At 44.6% G+C, this 21691-nt stretch overlaps 1 protein-coding gene and 1 long non-coding RNA gene across 13 annotated transcripts in view; both read right to left on the bottom strand.

The window, feature by feature from the left end:
• LOC309636388 overlaps window positions 1-21691 on the bottom strand; it is a 472824-nt gene that overhangs the window by 149403 nt on the left and 301730 nt on the right. The window lies entirely within an intron of this gene.
• The window catches only part of LOC309636366 (uncharacterized protein), a 91729-nt gene that overhangs the window by 13504 nt on the left and 56534 nt on the right, over window positions 1-21691 (bottom strand). For 3 of the 12 annotated variants that reach the window (XM_082409544.1, XM_082409543.1, XM_082409545.1), the window contains exons 2-4: window positions 16500-16747; window positions 13907-13961; window positions 11764-11837 (exon numbers count right to left, since the gene is read on the bottom strand). In XM_082409544.1, coding sequence (XP_082265670.1) covers window positions 11764-11837; window positions 13907-13961; window positions 16500-16591 — 221 coding nt within the window. In that variant the 5' untranslated portion in view covers window positions 16592-16747. The other 9 variants (XR_014249984.1, XR_014249986.1, XR_014249987.1 and 6 more) reach the window with 9 other exon arrangements.

Raw genomic sequence — 21691 nt, 5'->3', positions numbered from 1 at the left:
TAAACCCTGGACCACCAGGGAAGTCCTACTATTATTATTATCATCACCATCATCATCTCACTCAGAACCAGGGGATTATTGAGCCATCTTTTCATTAGGAAGTAAATAGGAAGCGGCTTATGGAGAAAAGCATAGCTTACTTCTGTAGAGAAGTGGAAGCAAGTCCATTTAAATGGAGGCACGAAGCTCCAGCTTCTCTACACGCTGGAGATGGTGCCCTGGACTCTTGACTGGTCCTGGGGCCGTGAGGAGGCACATTGTTTTCCTTCTTGTCTGAGATTCTGCCTGCCCAGGGACAGGAAACAGAGGCTGGGTCTCAAGAAGGAGATGAGGGGCCTTAGCCTAGCACCCTCTTACTGGAGCTTTGTAGATCCTTCCATGAGAGAAGGTCAAAAATACATAGAATAGGTGCCTTTTAGGACCTTCTTGATGTGCCCATATTTTCCTTACTGTCTCTAATGTCATTCCATCATGGTCTTAAGAACTGTCGAGTCAACGTATTTCCTTTAAAAATATGTTGTAAAAGTACCAATTTGGGATAATACGCTTGGAAGGAATGACCACCATTCTCTCAGCCCAAGTGAGCATGAAGAGTCATGATGAAGAGGCACATGGTGCTGAGAGGACAAAAGAACACGAACAGAAGGAAGAGCCAGTGAGACTGGGAGAATGGAGGCAGCCAGGGCCTGGCTAGCACCTGGGTTCCGCCAGGTAGCACTTGCTTACAGCTCCATTTAAAGAGGCTGGGATAGATACTGGAGCAAGAGGGTGTGGTAGATTGTTTGCAAAAATGTCCACCAATAATCCTTCCCATTTTGGACCTGTGTGCTGCTCTTCCCATCAAGAAGTAGGGCCTATGTCCTCTTCCCTTAATCTAGGTTCACCCTGTGACTTGTTTTGACCAACAGAATGTATCAGAAGTGATGCTGCATGACTTCCAATTCTAGGCCTTAAGAGGCCTAGAGTCTTCTGTTTTCACCCTACTGGGGTCCAGCCTACATGTAATGAAAGTCACGCTAAACTACTACATGAAGAGAGGTCATATGGAGAGCAAGAATTGTCCAGCCAGGCCATGCTGTTCCAGCCACCCCAGTTGAAGTATCAGGTGTGAGTGGAGCTACCAGGGAAGTTCTAGCCCATCCCAGCTCCCAGCAAAGCCAGCTGCACCGGTGACCCCTGCCAATACCGTGTGGAGGAGAACTTCCCAGCGGAGCCTGGCCAACCTTCAGAATCATAGGGAAATAGTAAATCCTTGCAGTTTAAGCCACTAAGGTTGTCCAGCTTTTTATGCAGCAATAGAAAACTGAAACAGAGGCAGACTCACAAGCACTGGCTCAGAGACAGTGAGAGGCAGTTCAGTGAACATCACTGATTCTCTGGTTTCAGAACATAATGCTTATTGATCTTTTGTGCTTTTAATAAAACTTCTGTTTTAAATATACACTGTGGCCAGCATGCTTGCAAGTGAGAAATCGGTGCCAATAACTGAGACTTCCCACATGTTTCTAATCAAAGATGAGCCAAGAAAAGAGCGACCTAAACAGTGATGAGTGTGATCACTTATTGAGCGCCTCCCATGGGATAGGCCCTAAATGGCGTGATTTATAGTTATTATTTCACTTTATCCTCCAGGGGTAGAAACCATAAAGTATCTCATTTTACAGATGAGGAAACTTTGAAGGTTATAAAGCAGAAGCATTTGCCCAGGGCTAAACCATGCATGAGGGGCAGAGCCAGTATTCGAACCCAGAACTCTGAGCACCTGACCTTCAAACTATATTGCCTTTCTTAAACCAGAACATTCCAGTTGTTCTTTGGTTTAAGCTGCTCCTTCTGATTGTGGGCTGGGGGTTGGGAGCTCACAGAGATGGTTTTTTGGATAATTTCTTTCTCTTTCTGGAAGAGGTTACTGGCTCAAGCAGGCTGGCATGGAGGCAGGGGACCAGTATGTCTTTGGGGTCACAGGGACACCTCTCACCTGAAGGCACAGGCCTCTCTCTTCCCGGAAACAGCACGTTCAACATTATGCAGTTTGACAGTCTGTCCTCTTCATTTCTAAGAATGGACCTTCCCCCTTTGAAATCCATGAGTAGCCCCAGGCCACTCAGAGCAGGAGCTCTGTGGAGTTTCCCCTTGTCCGAAAAGGAAAGAGCTTCATTTCTGCCCCCTTTTAATCTTGGAAGCCTTCTTGAGAGCCTTTAGCTTTGAGCTCTGTTTTGGAAGAAGTGAGGGAGACAGTTGGATGAATGCTAAGTAGGACATTTTTAGTTTGAACAGCAACTCTTGAGACACTGCAGTGAAAATCCCAGTGAAGTGGAGAAGCAGAAATAGTTCATATGCTGTTCAGCAAATTACAATTCAGAATAAGTTTGATGGGTTTCAATGATGGGCCAAAATCAACATGAAAACCTTTAGCAGAAATAAATGTAAACTCCCAAATGTAGGTGAGAATGACCATCTATACAATTTTAGGGTGGGGAAGAGTTGACTTGAAAGCAGTTCATGGGGAAACTATTGGGGGTTTGGTGGAACATACAAAAACTTGGAATAATCCAACAGTGAGATGCAGCTGCTAAAAGATCTCAAGCAACCTCCAGTTGCATAAATACATGTTTACTGTGCCTTAACTTTAGGTTAAGGGAAGTAAAAATGACCAAATATAAAGCCTGTATGCCATTCTGGGTGACTCTCTTTTAAATGGGTACAGAGTTTGGGCTTCCAGGGAGAGCACTAAATCACTGAGTGCTTGCCCCAAATGCCCCCACCCCCAATTAGGATTGGTCAGACTCAAGGGTACCTAATTGAGTCATGTTTTAAAAGGGTGAAACTTTCAAAAAAATTAACATATCCAGGCATATGAGTGTGGTCTCTCCCCTTTTGATTTTGACTCTTGACCAGGGCCTGCCCCCAGCATCTCTCCCTCTGACTCTCTTCCTCCCCCTCTTCTCATGGAACTGTTTTAGGGCCAGGACCACTGACCAGCCTGAGAAGACCTGGGCCAGGAGATCCAGACCATTCTACTCTTAAATCAGAGCAAACAGTCTCTCTCGCTCTTTGCTCCTTTTCTCCTGGTGCTGTGGGTGGGGTTGGATCTGCCATTTCTCCCATTGGAGGCTAAGATCTGAGACTCAAGTGTGGCCACTGAGAAGGCACAGAACCAGGCAGACTTTGGGGCTGTACCAATTCTGGCTCTAGGCTGACTCAGACCTAGGCTTAGCAAAAGGAATTTTCTCTTATACGGGCCCAGCTTTGTTGAGCTCTGCTCTGGGGTTTGGGGATATGCTCCTAACTGATAATAACTCTTTTCTTTGCTTCATTTATGCATATATTTTCTTCTGGAAAATGCTATGGATGGAATTGTGTCCTCCTCAAATTCATATGTTGAAGCCCTAACCACCCCCACACCAAATGTGATGGTATTTGGAGATAGAACCTTTGGGGTGATGAGATTCAGATGAGGTCGTGAGGGTGGGGTCCTCATGATGGGATTAGTGCCTTATATGAAAAGATCTTATAAGAAGACCTCTCTCTCTCCAACCCCCACCCCCCACCACCACCTGCCACCATGTAAAGATGTAGCAAAAAAGTGGCCATCTGCAAGCTAGGAAGAGGGCCTTCACCAGGAACTGAATTGGCTGGCATCTTGATCTTGGACTTCCCAGCCTCCAGAACTGTGAGAAATAAATGTCTGTTATTTAAGCCACCCAATCTATGGTATTTTTCATTATGACAGCCTGAGCTAAATAATGCAGAAATCTATTATATCTCAATTTTTTTTAAAAAAAGAAAGTACTTTATTTAAAAAAGAAAGAAACAAGCAAACAAGCCAACATATGGAGATACAGATTGTTTGAAGGCAGGATTTGGGTATTCTTGTATCACTGGCTTAATCTCATAACAACAATCCATTATTATTATTCCTGACACTGATGGGCTAAAGAATGACCAGAGGGAAACTGTCAGGCAGGAGAAGGGACTTGAGACCATGGCGCATGAGAATGATTTGGGGACTAGGGCTGCTAACCTCTCCTAAGAGGAGGGTCGGGACTATAAGGAAATCCCCACAGCTGTGCTATTCCTTAGAGATAAAGGCAAGGGTTGGCTGCTCCCCAATTTAAAGCCACTTGGAGAAGCAAACTGCCCACCTGAGACTAAGGCACACCTAATAGCAACATCTTCCAGAGTGAGGAGCCTAAGAGGGAAGAGTTAGAAGAAAGGGGACTGTTACAAATCCCACCCTCAAGATAGTAAAAGTCGTTCCTCAATGAGGTGCCCAGTTACCATCTTAGCAAGAAGGGCAGTTACAGATTCGGGACCATGATGTGTAAAAAGATAGTAGGATTCTGAAACTTCATCATTTTTGGTTTCTTGATCACCCCTGATCAAGGAAGCAAAATAACTCCTCCTTCCTTCTGCAACCCTAGGGGTAGGGAAGGTACCTTAAACACAACAGAGGGAATTTGAGATACTGGGTTCCCACTTCCTACTGATTGGGTTTGGGGCAAGAGCATGCCAGCCAGCGTGAACAGAGGCCCCCTAGGAGAGGCCTAGGGCCCACAGGAAAGAAGAAATGAACAGCAGTGACAAAGGAACAGGAAGTGTCACTGGGGTAGAATAATCGCTGGGGCCACAGAAAGACCCAGTATCATCTTATATGTCTATGGGGCCATCCTTAGAATGTGGTCCCAGGTGGAAGAGTCTAGACCAACAGATGAAGTCACAGGAAGGACTTTTTGGCTTCCACCTGGGCAAGAAATCGCAAAGCCCAGAGCTGTGCAGGACAGGAGGCCCTGCCTCTTGAAATGGTGCGTTCCTTGACCTTGGAGGGGTGGAGGGACTGAGAAGGATGAGAGGTTGGGCTAGATACTAGAAGCTCTCCAAAGCCTTTTCCAGCAATGAGCCAGGAAAAACACCCTTACCAAAACCCAACAGCAAACCTCAGCTCTCCAGAGCAGGCGTAGGAAAGGGACCAGGCGCAGCTGTCTAACAGTGATTATAAATGCCAGAGAAATAGTCAATGGGCTGTGACTGTTTACGATAATCATTTTCTTTCCAACTCATCTGGAGATGATGTCACCTGATAATTGGACACTGGCATTTGGCCTGCAGCATGCCTGGCCTGCTCTGCCTTCCTGGTCTCTGGCTGATCCGATGGACTCCTCTACAGGAGTTAGGAGTAGAACGGCTCTAATACAGAATGAGGGGGACAATTTCATTTATTCATAAATAGTGCCAGAGTCTTCTCTGCACCATGTGCTGGGGCTGCAGAGAGGAAAGAAGCCCCTGCCCTCAAGAGTTCGCAGTCTGTGTGCACCATAGACAGCTGGAATTCAGTTATCCATTTGATAAATGTTTGTTGAGTCTGAGCCCTGTGTTAAGCACTGGAGATTGAGCAGGGACAAGAAAGATGTGGTCTCCACCCTTGGAGAACATTGCAGTGGAGGACTTAGACAGTAGACAAATTGCACATAAAGGAGATCATGACTTGTGCAAAATACTATGAAGGAAATTTAACATGTGAGGGGATGGGAGGTGGGGGAGATCTGCTGTAGAAAGGGTGGTCGGGGAGACCTCTCTGACGAGAAGACAATTAGGTTCCCATGCAAAGCTTGAGGAGCCAGCTGATGTGTACAGCACAGACTTCCAAGTAAAGGGGATGGCTTCCACGAAGGCAGGAAAGAGCCTGGTGTGTTAAAGAAGCAGAAACGACATCACTGTGCCCAGGTGTGATAGGCGATGGCATCTGATGGGGTTGGAAAAAGGGCTGGAGGAAGCTGCTTACAGGGCTTTGTGCAATTTGAGGGAGGATTTTATTCTAAGTTCAGCTCAAGATCGATATTCCCAGTATTAGAAATGTGGTGGTGAGGATTTTGAAAGGACCAAAGTCCAGACTGGCTAGGATCCCAGTATCCAGGACATATGCCCTCTGGTGAGCTTGGCCTGCCCCTCCTCTGCTCCATCTCCTGGCTCTGTCCTTCCTTCATTGAGGAGCAGAAAGAGGTAGATTCTTCCAGGAGACAGAGGAGCTTGGACACTTTGGACACTGCCAGCAAAGGCCTTTGAAGGAATCAGAGATGGCTCAGGAGACAGACAGTGGAAAAAGAGTAGGGACTCATGGAGATAAGATCTGTGTCACCTGTTCACATTCTCCTGAAAGTCACCGATGGGGCAATTCTGTCTCTGTCTTTTCCCCAACCTCTGGCTCCTCCAACTCCCCAGAGGAGAGGGAGCTGCAGAATTCCTCCTTGAAGGTTGCTTTCTTGGAAGACCTAGGCTTTTCAGAGCCAGTGCTACTGCATTAACATTTACCATATCAATTCTGGAAAGGAAGAAGCATAATAAGCTGGTCCAGGCAGAAGGCCGGAAACTTAAGAGCTTCTCTGGTTTTTCTTCTCTGTTTTATTTTTAAAAATCTACTTTGCAAAGATATATGGTCTCCAAGTTTCTGAAAAGGGAAGCAGCAAAGAAACTCCTTCTGGTGTGAATGAAAAGAATTACATAAATCGCAGTAAATTTAGTATGAAATTACATTGCCAGCCCCAGAGGAGAAAGATGCTTTTCCATCCTGCATTATGCATGTTCGAGGATCCATTATCCTGAGTTCCCAGGCTGCTGCACTGAAAAGAGACAGCGGCATGTAGGTTTGGTCCATCTCCTAGGATAGAAGCTGCTAGAACATAATAATTATTTGACCTTCCTTAGGGCATTGGGTTTTTACAGAAGTTCCTCCTTGGATTTACATTTGTCTCTTCTTTACTTTTTAAATTGGGACTTGGGTTCCTGCTGACTCTTGGGCTCCATTAAATCAGAATTTCTTTCCTCTTGGGGTTTTTCACAGTTTTGCTAGTTCCTGAAGTCCTAGGAGGCCCACCTCTGTGGAGGCTCCCATGAAGCTTCTAGGCTGAAAGGAGAGAGCTCATGCTTCAAACATGGGTTTCAAGTCCAAGGTCTGCAACTTCCAGCTGTGTGATTTTGGGAAAGTTCCTTAATGTCTCTAGGCCTGTTTCCTTATCTATAAAATGATGCTGATAATGATCTTGACCACTTACCTCAAAGATTTGCTGGGGAGTTAATTGAGGAAATGTGTTTGCAATGCTCTTGACACAGTACCTGACCCATAGTAATTTTTCAACAAAATTTAACTACTTTTATAGTCAGCTCCTCTTTTAGTTTTTCTGGAAACATCTGTCATCTCCCTCTGAGATGCTAATTTCCTCCAAAGGAGGCTATGTGGCCCTAATAATGTGCAGCCCTGCTGAACATATTTCATTCATTCAGTAAACATGTATTGAACTCTAACTGTATGCCCAGTGCTGAAATAGATTCTGCTGATAAAAAGAAAAATAAGCACTATCCCTGCCCTTGTAAGCATTTAATGACGTTGAATAAGAAAGTCATAAAAGCAGCCTTGCAGGATAGAGCAGACCACAGCACGAGTGGGCAGAAGGAAGCCTGAAGGTTGGGCTTTCCCTGACCACCCTTGGTTCCTGTAAGGCGAAGACAAGACTTAGAAGTAACCAAGGGTCCTCTGAGGAGTTTTCTACAGCAGGTCACCACAGACATGAGAGAAGGCTGTGGGTAGACACCCAACATTGGGAGATACAATTTGACCTCAGGGAGTCCTTAGTCCCAACAGAACTTAGGTGCAGCCAGTGTACCAGGGGAGGTAGGGAAACATGGGCTCTGGCCAAATCCAGAGAGACTAGGTCATAAATTACTCAAGCGCAAGCTTGGCTTACAACACCAGTAGGACAAAGATCAGCCATGAGGGAAGGGACGTGGCTCTGGAGACCAAAGGAACTGGAGAACTCTGAAACTTCCCTCCACCATGGGGTTGCATAAAGCCCTCTCCTTCCTTCTTCAATCTTAGGGGAGAAAAAGGAGCAGTACAAGAGACTGAGCATCTTTTGTTCAGGAGACATGCACTTTCCTAAAAGAACTATTGCACTATTGGATGAACTCAAGCTCTAAACCAGATTGGACCTTTGGTTACTTTTTCCCACCCTTCCCCACTCTTTCTGGGAAAAAAGACCAGATTAATTACACATAACAGAGCTCATTTCCCCTCACTTGTGAGTTGTAATGTGATTAAATTTTGTGACCCATTTTCCTTGATGTATATGCTCCATACCTAGCACAGTGCCGAGCACCAAAGTGACACTTGATGAATACAGCAAGTGTGCATGGTAAAAAGGAAAAGTCCTATCTGCTGCTCTGGATTCCACTTCTGAAAGACATAATCAAGCCAACATGCATGTTTTAATAGAATACAGCCCTGGACTCTTGGCCATTCATTTCGCATTCTTGATGCCTAAACCACACCCAGACCCTCCCTGCTCTGGAGGTGGGGATAAAGGCAGTGGACCTATCTGGACCTGGTGTGAGTGTCCATCCTGGGCCTGAGAACTTAGTCTATTTTAAACCAGTTCCCACAGATGGACCAACTCTATGTCCCCCACAGGTCCCCACCCTGGCTGCACACACACAAACACAAAGTCTTACACCCAGATAAACACACAGCTGAGTGGAGATGCCATGTGGGTGTGGGAGTTTTCAGAGTGGAAGGATCTTGGCTGGTTCCATGATGAAGAGGAGGTGGCAATGGGATGAGAAAGAGTAGCATGTGTAGGCCTCACCTCATCCTGGGGAGATGCTATGCTGACATGTGTAGCCAGAATGGATTGTCCCCTTGGGAGGGGCAGAGGCAGATGGGAAAATATAGACCCCAACCAGAGAAAGATTTTATTTCTCATGCATCTCATGATTAAAAATTTTCTTGGGATGTGATATAGTCTGTGTCTCCTGCCTGGGCAGGTGGGAACTTGGCTTGGGGGGAGGGTGCTGGGGTGTGTGGATGACGTCATAGGAGGAGGAGGGGGAGTGCTGTGATACCACAGACATGTGGGAACTTCCTGGGCGAGAAGTTTGGAGGAGGACGAAAGCGCTCAGGAGCCTATTTCTGGCTTTAATAACAGCCCTGGTGACAACCAACCACATGAGAGGGGTGCAGGCAGGCAGGTCTGTCAGGGAACAGTGGCACCTCTTGCCTGGAACACGGGTTTTCTATGAGGTCTTCTAGCCTTTAATGTAGGGGTGGAGCAGGGAATGTGGGATGCATTTTTTGTCGTGAGAAAACACAGATGCCCGAGAAAGAATGGAAAGTGGTGGAAAATCGATGTCACAACAGGGCTTCAAAGGAGTCCCTGAAACACAGTGAGGGGGCTGTGTTAGTCAAGTGTAGGGGGTAAGAGCAGAAGCCCTGTCACCTCCTAGCTTGTGTCCTTGGGAGATTCACTTAACCTCTCTGCACCTCAGTTGCCTCTTCAGTAAAATGGGAATAATTATAGCACCTTCCTCACAGGATTGTCAAGATTAAATAAGTTAATACATACTTGTAAAGAGCTCATGATGATGCTTTGTATGTAGTATGTGCTCAAGAAAGGTAAACAATTATTATAATAGAGAGAACGCTGGAGTAGGAAACGGAAGACTGAGTTTTTAATGCTGACCCAGCCCATGACCAAGTGAGTGTCTCTTTGGGCTTCAGTTTCTTCATTTGCAGCAAGAAGGTGAGGGACTAGATAATCTCAACCTTCTCTTCCCACTCTAACATTCTAAGACCTTGACTCTAAGACCAGGTAGAGCTGATACTGATACAAGTCTTCTTTGCTCCAAATTCTCTTGGGCATGTCAGTGTCTACAGTTCCACCATTTAGGATACAAGCCTTTGAGTTAAGCATGTTTTAACCCTCTGCTTCTTTCTTCAGATAAAATAGTTGCTGGGGGTGATTGGTGGGTATTAGATCAGTAATACATGGGAATGAATTAATTCTTCCAAAAATAAATGGTCCCTGGGTAACATCAGGTCACATAGTGTGCCTCAGAAAGAATGTAAATGGTGGAATCTTGAGTGCAAATTTCTAGTACACAATTTTGTCTAGGTTAGGCCCTGTCCTGTAAGAAAATAGGAAGACAAGAGCCATTGCAGCATGAAGAATCTAGGTTAAATACAAGTAGAAATTCAACTAATAGCATATGTTGAATTTCTACTTGTATTTAACCTAGATTCTTGAATGGGAACCTGAGGGAGGTTGGGAACAGGCAGTGGTCTTGAGGGTCTGTCAATCCCTCTGAGCCAGGCAGGGGGTCCTGGGTCATCTGGTGTCTTCTGGGAGTGCATGTCTGTGTGTCCCTGGTAGAGACTGTCCTTCCTGGGCATCCTGGAAGTTCTGTGGCTTCTGGAGTGAAAGCACAATTGACCTTCCACACAAAGCCCAGTTAAGAGATACATTGTTTAATGATTCAGTGATGTGCTCCCTGCTGGACACTACAAATTGATCAGAGGATGTTTGAAATGATCCACAGTCATCAGGCAGAAATTGGAGTGACTCAGATGACAGCATTCTTGTCATGCAAGCCAGAGGCTGAGTACTCAGCAACTGGTCCAGAGAGAGAGGAGAGGGGAGTGGGCAAGGGAGGGCAAGAGAGAAGAAGAATGTGGGCATTCCAAAGGGTTAGTGCCCGGATGCCCCTGCTCCACAACTCCAGCCCAAGAAAAGAAACCAGTGGTGGAAGTGGAACCTGGGGTCACTGTTCAGATGTCAGGGATAGAAAGAAGTCAAGGGAAGTGAGATTCTCTTAAGTATTCTTGGTTTCCTATGGATGAAAGAAATCCAGGGTAGCAAAGGGTTTCCCATGCCCACCTGCTGCCCTCCCACAGTATGTGCAGGCCCCCATCCAACTGATGAGGACCTGTCCCACACCGAGGACTCTCAAAAGAGGGTAATGGGGGAGAAGCATTCATATAACCATTCATTCGTATATCCATATGATCATTCATTCATTTGTTCCACATTTATTGAGATTCTACTGTATGCCAGATGCTGTGTCAGGTGCTTAGGACCCATAGAGAAATTAGACACTGTCCCTGCAGGGGATATGGCAATGAGAACCAACTGTCACAATACAGCAGTGTAGAGTGGTTTAACAGAAGGAGGCAGTGAGCGTTGGAAAGCACAGAAGTGGAGCATCTAAGTCGGACTTGGGGCTTGGGAGACACCAGACTGATCAGAACCTTGAAGGTGAGTAGGAGTAACCATGTGGGCAAGGAAGTTGTGAGAGAGCCCTTTGGGCACAGAGAACAGAAATGAAAAGGGGTGGGGACGCAGAAGATCACGGTGTAGATGGGGAACTGGACATGTAGGGTGCAAGTGGCGTGTTGGGAAGTGGAAGCTGGAAAGATCTTGAAGGGCTGTGTGTGCAACATCAGGGGAGGAGGAGGGTTTGGGCAGGAGATGGAGAAGGTTCAGCTGCAGTGTGGGGAATGGACGGGAGGGGCAGTCTGGACGCACAGATCCCTTCAAGGACTGTTATGGAGGAGCTAAACCAGGGAGGTGGGAACAGAAAGACTGGGATGGAGTCATGAGATAAGTGGGAGAGGAGCCATCGACAAGACCTGGACTCCCAGGAAATGCGGATTGAGGGTCAGGGAGAAGGGAAGAGTGGGAAGAGGCGAGGGAGCAGGGAGGAGACATAAGGAAGTGAGTGGAGGTTTATGGAGAGGACATCATCCTCCCATGATGGGAAACAGTGCCCATCAATTCTCAGAATCACTGGCTCATAGTCTGGGTTGGAAGAGACCCTTGAGGTGACCTACTCTAACCTCCCATCTAGTATAAGCATCTCCTCCGGATCCCCTCCTGGCTCAGTCATCCAGTTTCTGCCTTCATTCAAGCATTCAACACAGAACTATTGTGCACTTACCACATGCCTGGTGCTGTGCCAGGCCTTGGGGATGTGGTGGTGTCAGAAGTCTGATGGGGAAGAATGGAGAGTAGCTAGAGAAGAATAAAAGAATGAAGACATTTAGAAAACAAGGCCAATCCATGAAGGCATAAAGAATCAGGGTTATGGACCACCTTTACATGCATTACCCGAGAGTGGGACCAAGGAGGCCGGGTGTTTATTAGCCACACCCCAACCGCCACTCAGTCATTGGACTCAAGCCGCCCCTGGAAGGAAATGTGACCTTGGCGAGGCCATGCACAAAGGGCTGATGGCTGAAGGCTGTCTTCTGGCAGCACCCCCAGCAGCTGGGAAATAAATCCTTTGTTACCAATGGAAGATCTGTGTGATGATGCATCCCCATGTCTACCACAGAGAGTGTGTCTGGGTGCATCCTGAGGGTGTGGATGTGTGTGTATCAGCATGTGTGTATATCTCTGTGTGTGCACCTTGGTATGTATTAGTGTGTCTGTATCTATTATAGCCCTCTCTTGGATCTGGGGTTGTGAGAGCTCTACAGGCAGCCGAGACTTAAACCTTGCCCTCTGCCACCTTATCACCCACACTGCTTTATTGCCACCCCCCAACTTCTTCCTATCCCCTGCCCAGTTTGGGACAATTAGTGAAAAGGTGTAGAATGTGGGATTTGGAGTGGGGGGCGTCTGTGGACCCTCTACCAAGGATCCATTTCTATTCTCACTTACTGAGAACGGGTGAGAGGGGACAATCCCATAAGGTTCCCTTGTGCAAATTAGAAAAAGGCACCGCTACTAGCAGACTTCATGTGAATGCACAGCCAGGCAAGCAAATTAGACAGTCAGCTCCCACTGGACCTCTCTACTGGGCACCCTCAAAGGTTGTTTTATCTGGATTATATTTCCTGATCCACAAAATTTAGAATAGGGCCATGTCTTCCCGAGGAAATCTTTTTGATCTCCAAGAGCTGACCCTCCTATCATACTGTTGTCAGAAATTAGGATAACAGTACCTGCCATGAGGCCAGCCTCCTGGGGCAGACTCCTGCCTGAAGGTTTCTGGAAGTCTTGACTTCCCAAATTCAGGGCAGATGAGGACCTAAGGATAGCCTTGGAGAGAGTTGATGCAGGTAAGGAATGGAGCATCTCCTGGAGTTTAGCGCCCATATCTGTCTCCCTCATCAAGGAACAAGGCATGTCTAATGACCTAATGGATGTAGCAAGAAAAATCAGCAGGGATGAGAGTCCATGACCCAACTGTACAGAGATGAGAAAACCAGGTCACTGGATGCTCTGGACCTTCTGATATTAGATCCAGGGTGGATTCTATCAGTGGTTCATCCAAACTTTGTAACTTGATGCTTCACCAAATACTTTCTCAAAGAGCCTGTGACTCACTGTCATAGGAATAAAAACCCTCTCTTTCAAAGGTTTATGTCATTATTTTACACATGTAATTATTGGCTATGGCAGACTAACCCTACAGGGAACAGCACAGGGCAGAGTGGCAGGAGGCTTAGTGTCCTTGAATTCTTGAGTGCTGGAGTTGTAGGAACCTTGAGATCATCTCATCCAGTGCCCACAGCTCACAGCCCGGGGCAGAATTCTGCCCATCACCTTGTTTGATTCAATCCACAAAATGAACATTGAGAATACGTTTATACAGGGCATGCCCTCTCCTGCTTATCTCCTGCTGCCAGGCTACCGCATTCTACCACTGGCTGAAGCTCATGGAGTACAGTGATTTGCCCAAGATCACACAGCTGCTCAGAACAGGATCAGAACCAAGCCACCAGGCTGCTATGGCAGAGAAGGGCTTTCTTAGCCCTGGGTGTCTCTGGTTCTCTTTTGATCTACGTGGACAGGAGATATGAAGGAACACGATGAACTTACTTGTTTCCTTCATGAGGTGACAGCTTGCACGAGGCCCCCATGTCCCCTTATGCATGCACGTGCACACACACATGCACATGCATGCATGCACACATGTGCACATGAGCTTAGACTCCTAGACTACCAAGAGCATCTCGGTCTTTTTTTTTTTTTTTTATCATTTTGGATTCTACCTAACTCAATGGTTGGCATGTTGGTGTATCTCAATCAACGCTTGTTGAATGAAAGAATGATGAATATTAATGGATGCTTACCTTCCCAAGATCCCTGAGGTCTTTACCATAACCTTGATTCAGAGTCCCAGTTAGACTATTTCAAATGGGGGAGGAGAGAGAGAAGAAAAGGAAACATGACATTTGTCAGTACTATGCCAGGCACTTGAATGTATATCATCTCAGCTAATCTCATTTTAAAATGAAAAATCCCAAGTGAGCAGACGTCACCCCACAAAGGAGCGACCCCCACCCTCCCTGGTGCCCACACAGAAGGGCTCTAAGTACAGCCAGCTTACACTTCTGCATCAGTGTCTGCTTCTGCTTAGCCCCAGATCTGAAAAAGAAAATAACATCAGAACTTCTGAAGACCAAAAGCTCAGTATCCTAAGTTTGCAGCCTTCCCCCTTTGTGAGACAGAGAATCAGGAGAATATTAAGAGGAGTGAGAGAAGGAAGCTAAAAATATCTTCAAAGCTTATGTAAATTCGGTGCACAGAGAGGCCTGGCCTTTGGGCTCCAGCTGCTCCCGGGGCTGACTTAGACGCCCTTGACATGGAGATCCAGACATTCTCAGAACCTGCCCACCATTTAAAACCTTTAAAATACCTTCCTAATTTTGTTCCATGTTCTTTAAATTTGTCACCCTTGGGAGTGGAGCTACAATATGCTAATGAGGCCATTGATGAGGCCCAGACACCCCTCTACCCCACCCCACCCCACCTCCGGCCTCTGGGGAGAACAGTGCAAGGTCAGAGACATCCATCCAACAGGAGCCTTTGCGAGGGTCTGTACCCCTAACCATTAGCATGTTAATAGGGAGGGAATCAAAAGATCACTCAATCAACACCCAATGAAGGAATCATTTCAATCAATAGCACAGCTCATAAAAGTCCCAATGCCACTGCCACTGCATAACAAAAATTCTTAATTGAGAATTAAACAAACTTTCATCTGATGCAATTCCGAACCTCAGCCTTTAAAATAATGCCAAGTTCAGAAACACATTTGTCTTCATGATTCAATCTGGCAGCTTGTACACATTTAATGGGTATTTTTCCCTCACAGCTGACACTTTCCCTTCCTGGTTCACATAGGAAAATGAGATGGGTGTCACCTCCCCAAAGGCCACAGTGCTAAGTTAAGTGACTCTGGGTAGGAAGGGGGCTCTAACTGAGCAAATGTTAACCTGAGGTGACCTAAGCTGGGCTGGGACCTGGTTTCCTGTTTGGTAACCAACACCTACTAAGTCTAATTCAGCTCTTAGGTACTCAGGATGCTGGCTGCCAGACGGGAGACAAGTAGCTTTTAAGGCACTGATGACACAGTCTTCCTGACATTAGAGGCATGGCCATGAACCAGGCGGCCAATTTCTCTCAGAAAGAGCAGCTCAATATCAACTGTGCTAAATCCAAGGCATATTCGGCAGAGGCTATTCAGCATCCAGATGGACGTGAGTGAGTATCTCCATTCAACACGGCAATGCATTTCTTTACTTACAGAGTCCTTCTCTAGCCAGCTCATCCTGGCGGGCCTGGGCAGACCAGGTCCTGGCCAGAACTAAGTCTGTTCAGCAGGAATATTGAAGTAAAAGCAGGCAACAAGGTCCTACTGTATAGCACAGGGAACTATATTCAATATCCTGGGATAAACCATAATGGAAAAAATATGAAAAAAGAATGTCTATACGTGTATAACTGAGTCATTTTGCTGTACAGCAGAGATTGGCACACCATTGTAAATCAACTGTACATCAATTAAAAAATAAATAAAATTAAAGTAAAAGCAGGAACTCAAAATATCCAAGTCAACAGCATCTCATTCTTCCATTAGATGGTTAGAACGCTTGAAATTTCTGTTGAAAACCTGGTCAAGCTTATGAACAAATCCAAAGTGGTTTCTTTGGAACAATGTTGGTTCTGCCTGTGAACACTGTAGGAGCCTTCTGCTACATTTCAGAGCTGGCTTGACCTCCCCAGAGAACATGGTGGTCTGACACCCTAATGCTCACAGCTAAACATCCCCTTTGCCTCCTCTCCATTTGGTAGTTCAGGTTTGTGGGGCTCTTCTTCACTGACCTCTGCAAGCATTTGCAGCTGCAATGCTCATCTGCATCTCTCTACAATATATGCAGCTGACACACTGGAAAAAGTTGTCCAAGGGCCATATCAGCCCCTGATCATGCATTCAGACATGGCAAATTGATTGCCAACTGGCTGAATTTAGCCACAGATGTATGTGCAGGGTCTCCTCCACCCCATCTCTCTGTCTCTCTCTCTCTCTCTCACACACACACACACACACACACTTTGACTTTCCAGGTCACCAAAATCCCCACCAAGTCTTGTTGCCACACACGTTTGGTTTCACTCATTTACCTTATCTCTCTGGACACCGAAAAAGTCTGAGTGTGTAAAAGCCTGCCAGAGTCCATACATTTTAACCCGTATTATAAATCTTTTCACCCAGAAACATATATGCTGGAGGCAACAGGTGGCTCCTTCAGGATACACACTAGGATTACAGCCAGTAGGCAAATTAGTAGCAACCTCAGGCAATCCAATTTTTTCTTCTAGCTCAAAAGGTATGGGTGGAGTTGGAGAGGGGAGGATTCTAGGGTTAGTTACAACTCTTACCTTTCTGCGCCCTTTTCTGGCAAGGTAAACTGTCCCTGGATGCTTGATTCAGTACAACATTGTCTCCTTGGGCTGCCATAACAGAATGCCATACACAGGGTGGCTTAAACAATAGGAATCTATTTCTCACGGTTCTGGAGGCCACAAGTTCAAGCAAGATCGAATTGCCAGGGCTGGTTTCTAACGAGGCTCCCCTTCCTGGCTTGCAGACCACCACCTTCTCGCTGTGTCCTCACAGGGCTTTTTCTCTGGGTGGAGAGAGTGAGCGAGTGCTGGTGTCACTTCCTCATGTTATGAGGATGGTCCTATCAGATTCGGATTTTCCTTATGATCTTATTTAAGTTTATTTATCTCTTTAAAGGCACTATCTCCAAATGCAGTCACAGTGGAGATTTGGGCTTCAGCATAGGAGTTTGGGAGAGGAGGGACACACTTAAGTCCATGAAAAGTACTAACTGGAAAGCCCATGTGAAATTGTTGCTATTGTACCAACATCAAAGATGGTAAATATGTTAATATTAATTACATTGATTAATTGTATTTATGCCCATGAATATATGAACATTGATTGTTTACCTTAATATTTAGTATAGGATTCAATTCTATTAATTACTCTGATCCCAACTCTATGGCAGCCATTGCTATTCAATAATGATACTTTTTCCTTTTGGGCCAAGGTGGGGCCTCAGAAACCTTCTCAACATGGTTTTGAGTCAGCTATAACCAACCAATTGAATTTGGCACAGGAGATGTGACATATTGACACTTGTACTCTGTAACCAGGCCTCCTCCACCTTGGGGGAAGATCAAGAAACCAGATGAAAATCCAGGAGGGGCTGACACACATCTATGTTGTCGAGCTGTAGCTTCCCTACTGGTCAGAACACGTGGCCTACAGGGACTTTTGACTGACAAAGTCGCCCTGGAAACTCCCTTTCCTAGATTCTATATAAAGCAATTCATCCTCTCACAGCTTTTCCTTTTTTTCCTGCAGAGTCATAAGACCCAAGCCACAGCTAATGCTTGGCATCATCAACCTTGTTTCCTGAGCTGGGGAAGGGCTGTTGTCTCAGAAATCACTTCTTCTCAGCCTCCACTTAAACACAGTCTGAAAATGCTTTTTCTCTGCTTTTCCTGGAATTTTATTCTTATCCACTAATCTGTGCTATTCTCCATGGACTACTGTCCCTGGAGCTAAATAAACTTCCCCTTCTCTGTCAGTTGCTTGGCCTTTCTGTAGAAGAGGCAAAAGAGTGGATTTGCAAGGAGTAAATAATACCATATTGAATGGAAATGTCTTCACAAAAATAGGATCTAACATTATGAGCTTAGTTTCAACCAGAGAACAATATGAAGAATGATATTTGGCCTTTTACAAGGTGGGTTTTGAAGATGTTCTTCATATTATTATTCCTTGAGTTTCTCCTTGAATTAAATACTAGGGAAGCAGACTGTCCATCCTGATAAATGGAGTAATCTGCTTCCTTAGCATTTAATTCAAGGAGGAACTCAAGTAATAATAATAAACCCATCATGTTTTCCTCCTTTCCTTGGCTGCCAGTAAACTCACAGCTATGTTTTGTAGTCAGTGGTTGTTATTATTATTAGCTAGACGTTTCTGATAAATTATTTTCTCCTTTCATTACTGGACTCTCTTACTCATCCTTAAAGTGTATGTATCTCCTGCATGGGCTGTTTCTTCTCTTAGGAAGTGAATGGGGTACGTTTATTAAATAATACATCAGTGGTTCAGTCAGGGACATATCACCAGCGGACTGGGCTTTAACTCCAATTCAACCCACCAATCATTTATTGATCCATATTACCAGCTGGTCCCCAAGTCCTCTATAAATGTTCTCTAAGGAGACATGTTGAATCTTCTGAAATGATGAAAGGGTTTAAAACTGAGCAGAGGCTTGTCAATAGTTGTCATACTCTATTTCAGCACAATAACAAATCTCAAGTCCCCAAACTTGCATAACTTAAAACTTGAGAACTCCCATGATCTCAACTTCCCCTTTAGTTTCAACCAGACCCATATTTCCAATTATGTCTTGAACATCTCTTTTTGAATATTCCAAAGGCAGCACACACCTCACAGGCACAATTGAATTCTATCCTTCTACCCTATCCTCCTACAGATTTATTTCCTTCACCGTATTCTTGGTTTCAGTCAGTGTTATCACTGTTTGCTGAGTTTCCCAAGCTAGAAGCCTTGATGATTTTGCTCCTCACATTCAATCAGTCTCCAAGTGCTTCAGAATAAGTTTCTGAACCTGATCCCTTCCCTGAAACCCCACTGTCACTGTCTTAGAATAGGATTTGGCTTTTCTCTCCCCTGAATTATTGCAACAACTTCCTAAGCATTCTTTCTGCTATCTAGTCTTTTCCTTTACTCTCATACTGCCATCAGTGTCATGTTCCTGATCACTTTCTAGTTAAGGACCTTTGCTGGCCTCTCAATCACTATAAAATAAACACCAAATTCCATGAGGAAGTGTACATGGTTCATTGCAATCTAGCTCCAACCTTCTGCAGCCTCACCTCTCACTTTGCATTAGGACTCCTATGGTCCAATCCTACTAAATTCCTCATCCTTTTTAAAACCAGCTAAGCCCTTTCACGACTCTGTACTTTTGCACTTGTTATTTCTTCTGCCAAGAATTCTGTTTACATAGTCTACCTTTCTACCTGGAAATTAACTTTTATTTTTCATGAATTAACTCAATTATCAACAATACTCTAGCCACCTATCCTACAATCAAATCTTTCTTGACCTTTCTACCTTCCCTTAGCTGCTTTTTAAAAAGTCTTCCCTAGAAATTACCCAGGCATGTTTAAATTATTTGTTAACAGCTTTCTCTTTGGTTATCACTCTGAGCTAATTTAGGTCAAGAACCATATTTTTCATAGCCCTAGTACCAAGTACAGTAAATGGCACAATGTTGATGTTCATTAAATACTAATAAAGTAAGCACTGAAATATGAAAGTGTAGTAGGTGACAAACATGGGGTGATAAAAGATCTCCACTGAACTGTTTTACTAATGCAGGACCCTTTATTTAATGGCTGTGGACCCTTTGAGGTATAGAGTAATAAAGAGAAAAGCTAAGGCTGTTCTAGTTGATGTTATCTTAGCAACTTTGTGACCTCATGATGTTTTCTACATTTTACCATTTCCTTTCAGTATTTCTCCTCTGCCTTTACCATAGCAATCCTATCTTACAATAAGCATCATTCTTAGAAGATTCAGGAAGGACAACCCAATCATGCAATTTTTGCACCCAATTTGGAGTAGACGTCACTAGTTTTATCCTGTGATAGAGTCTCCTTGTGGGCTTTTTGTATCTGGTGATAAACCCCACCTGCCCACAAGCACTGAAATTGTTATAGATGATGTGGCAGACTGTATTTTCCAAAGGTGGCTGCAGGAGTACCTCCATCTCATTTGCCCTTCTATAACGTGACCTGGCCTTATTCCTTTCAAGACCTCCCCTCTCTCTTTCCCTTGAACCTGAGTAGGCCTGTGATTGCTTTGCTCAATAAATAGGAAGCAGCCTTAAGGAGCTTTTGAGAAAAAGGACAGGACTGGGAAAAAGATGACCCTTGTTATGGAGTGGTAGAAAGTTTAGCAACATTGTTTTTTTGCAATGCAATCATTTTTGCAATGACATGGAAAACAAAAATAAACCTAATGAACCAGTGGGTGTGGTCAATGAGATTTCCAAGCAAAATACCAAAGTGCTAACTGAGTTATTTTAGCCATATAAAAGTAGCCACGCAGTGTTAAAGAAAATTTAAGGGAAATAAAAAGGATCCAGGACTTGTTGGATTTGAAAATAAAATTAGATATCATCTCCATCTCTTACAGCAGAAAATCCTCAAAAACAAAAATGTCCTCAAGGTGAAGATCAAATCCAGGGTGCTAAAATGGATACATCTCAGGGTAAATATGAAGCCAAAGCTGTGACCAGAAAACTCATTCCTAGGACCTTAGATAGATCAAAACTGATATGTCACAGACTATCAAATAGATAAATGGACTCCTAAGTATCTTAAGGGCATTCCTTGAAGATCTTCTCTGTTCAACAAATCTAAGTCTCTTAAGGATGTTGTCTCATAGCAACCTCAGAGACATCCCAAGGTAAAAAAATAAGGGCTCATCTCAAAGAGATTTGTGGGTGTGGAGTTTAACTGATGAAATATGTTTTGTTAATATACAAGAAGCCCACAGAATTTTAAAAGAATTGTAACATTTTAAATTGAAAGAGATGGTACAAAATGAACAGAAGCCTTTGAATCTCTAAAATTTTTTGGGCACCAAGCAATCTGAGAGCCTACTTAGTTGAAAACATGGAAGACTTTGTATAGAAATGAAGAATAACTCATCGGATGGAACTAAGAGCCCAGAAGGCAAAGCCAGTTGTCCTGGAGGATGATCCTAGGGAGTAGGACTGAGTCCTAACTCAGGAACTGATAATGTGTACTTGGCTGGATTTTTTAAACTGACTATTGTGTGCCTTTTATTTTTCCTCTTTGTGAATGGGAAGACTGTAGTAATTATTCTATGCTTGTCTCACCTGGGTGTGGTTGGAGAGGATGAATAACTTGTGCCTTTAGTTCACAGATTTTTAGAACAAGAAGAACTGTACTCAAAGAATTGCACTAGAGAAGCCCCACTGTCACCTGGACATAATTTAGTTCACAAGATCTTAGATTTTGAACTGATGCCTCAATGGGATGAAACTTTGAAAGTCTTGGGGGAAGGGATGACTGAATGCATGTGAAAGTGGATGTGAATTTTGTGGCCAGAGGCAGACTATGGCAGATTTTATTTTCCAAAGATGACCACAAAAGTATCCCATACCTTACATACACTTCTATCATGTAACCTTGCTAATGCTCTATTAAGAGATGGATCCTAATTCCCTTTCTTTGGATCTAGGTGGGCTTGTGACTATTTTAGTCAATAGGGTAAAATAGAAATAATGATGTGTGTCTTCCAAGAGTGGATCATTAAAGTAATACAGTTTTGACCTTGTTCTCTGGGACACAATGTTAGAAGTCCGACTACCTGAGGCCACTGTGAGAAAGCCCAGGCCACAGGGAGAGACCTTATGTAGATGTTCTGGTTGACAGCCCCAGTGAGGTTACAGATGACAGCCAATATCAATGGCTAAATATGTGAGTGA

Source organism: Balaenoptera physalus, assembly GCF_965194825.1.
Source record: "Balaenoptera physalus genome assembly, chromosome: 10".
NCBI lineage: Eukaryota > Metazoa > Chordata > Mammalia > Artiodactyla > Balaenopteridae > Balaenoptera > Balaenoptera physalus.
The sequence above is the reverse complement of the archived record's forward strand: the minus strand, read 5'-3'. Positions and strand labels throughout refer to the sequence as shown.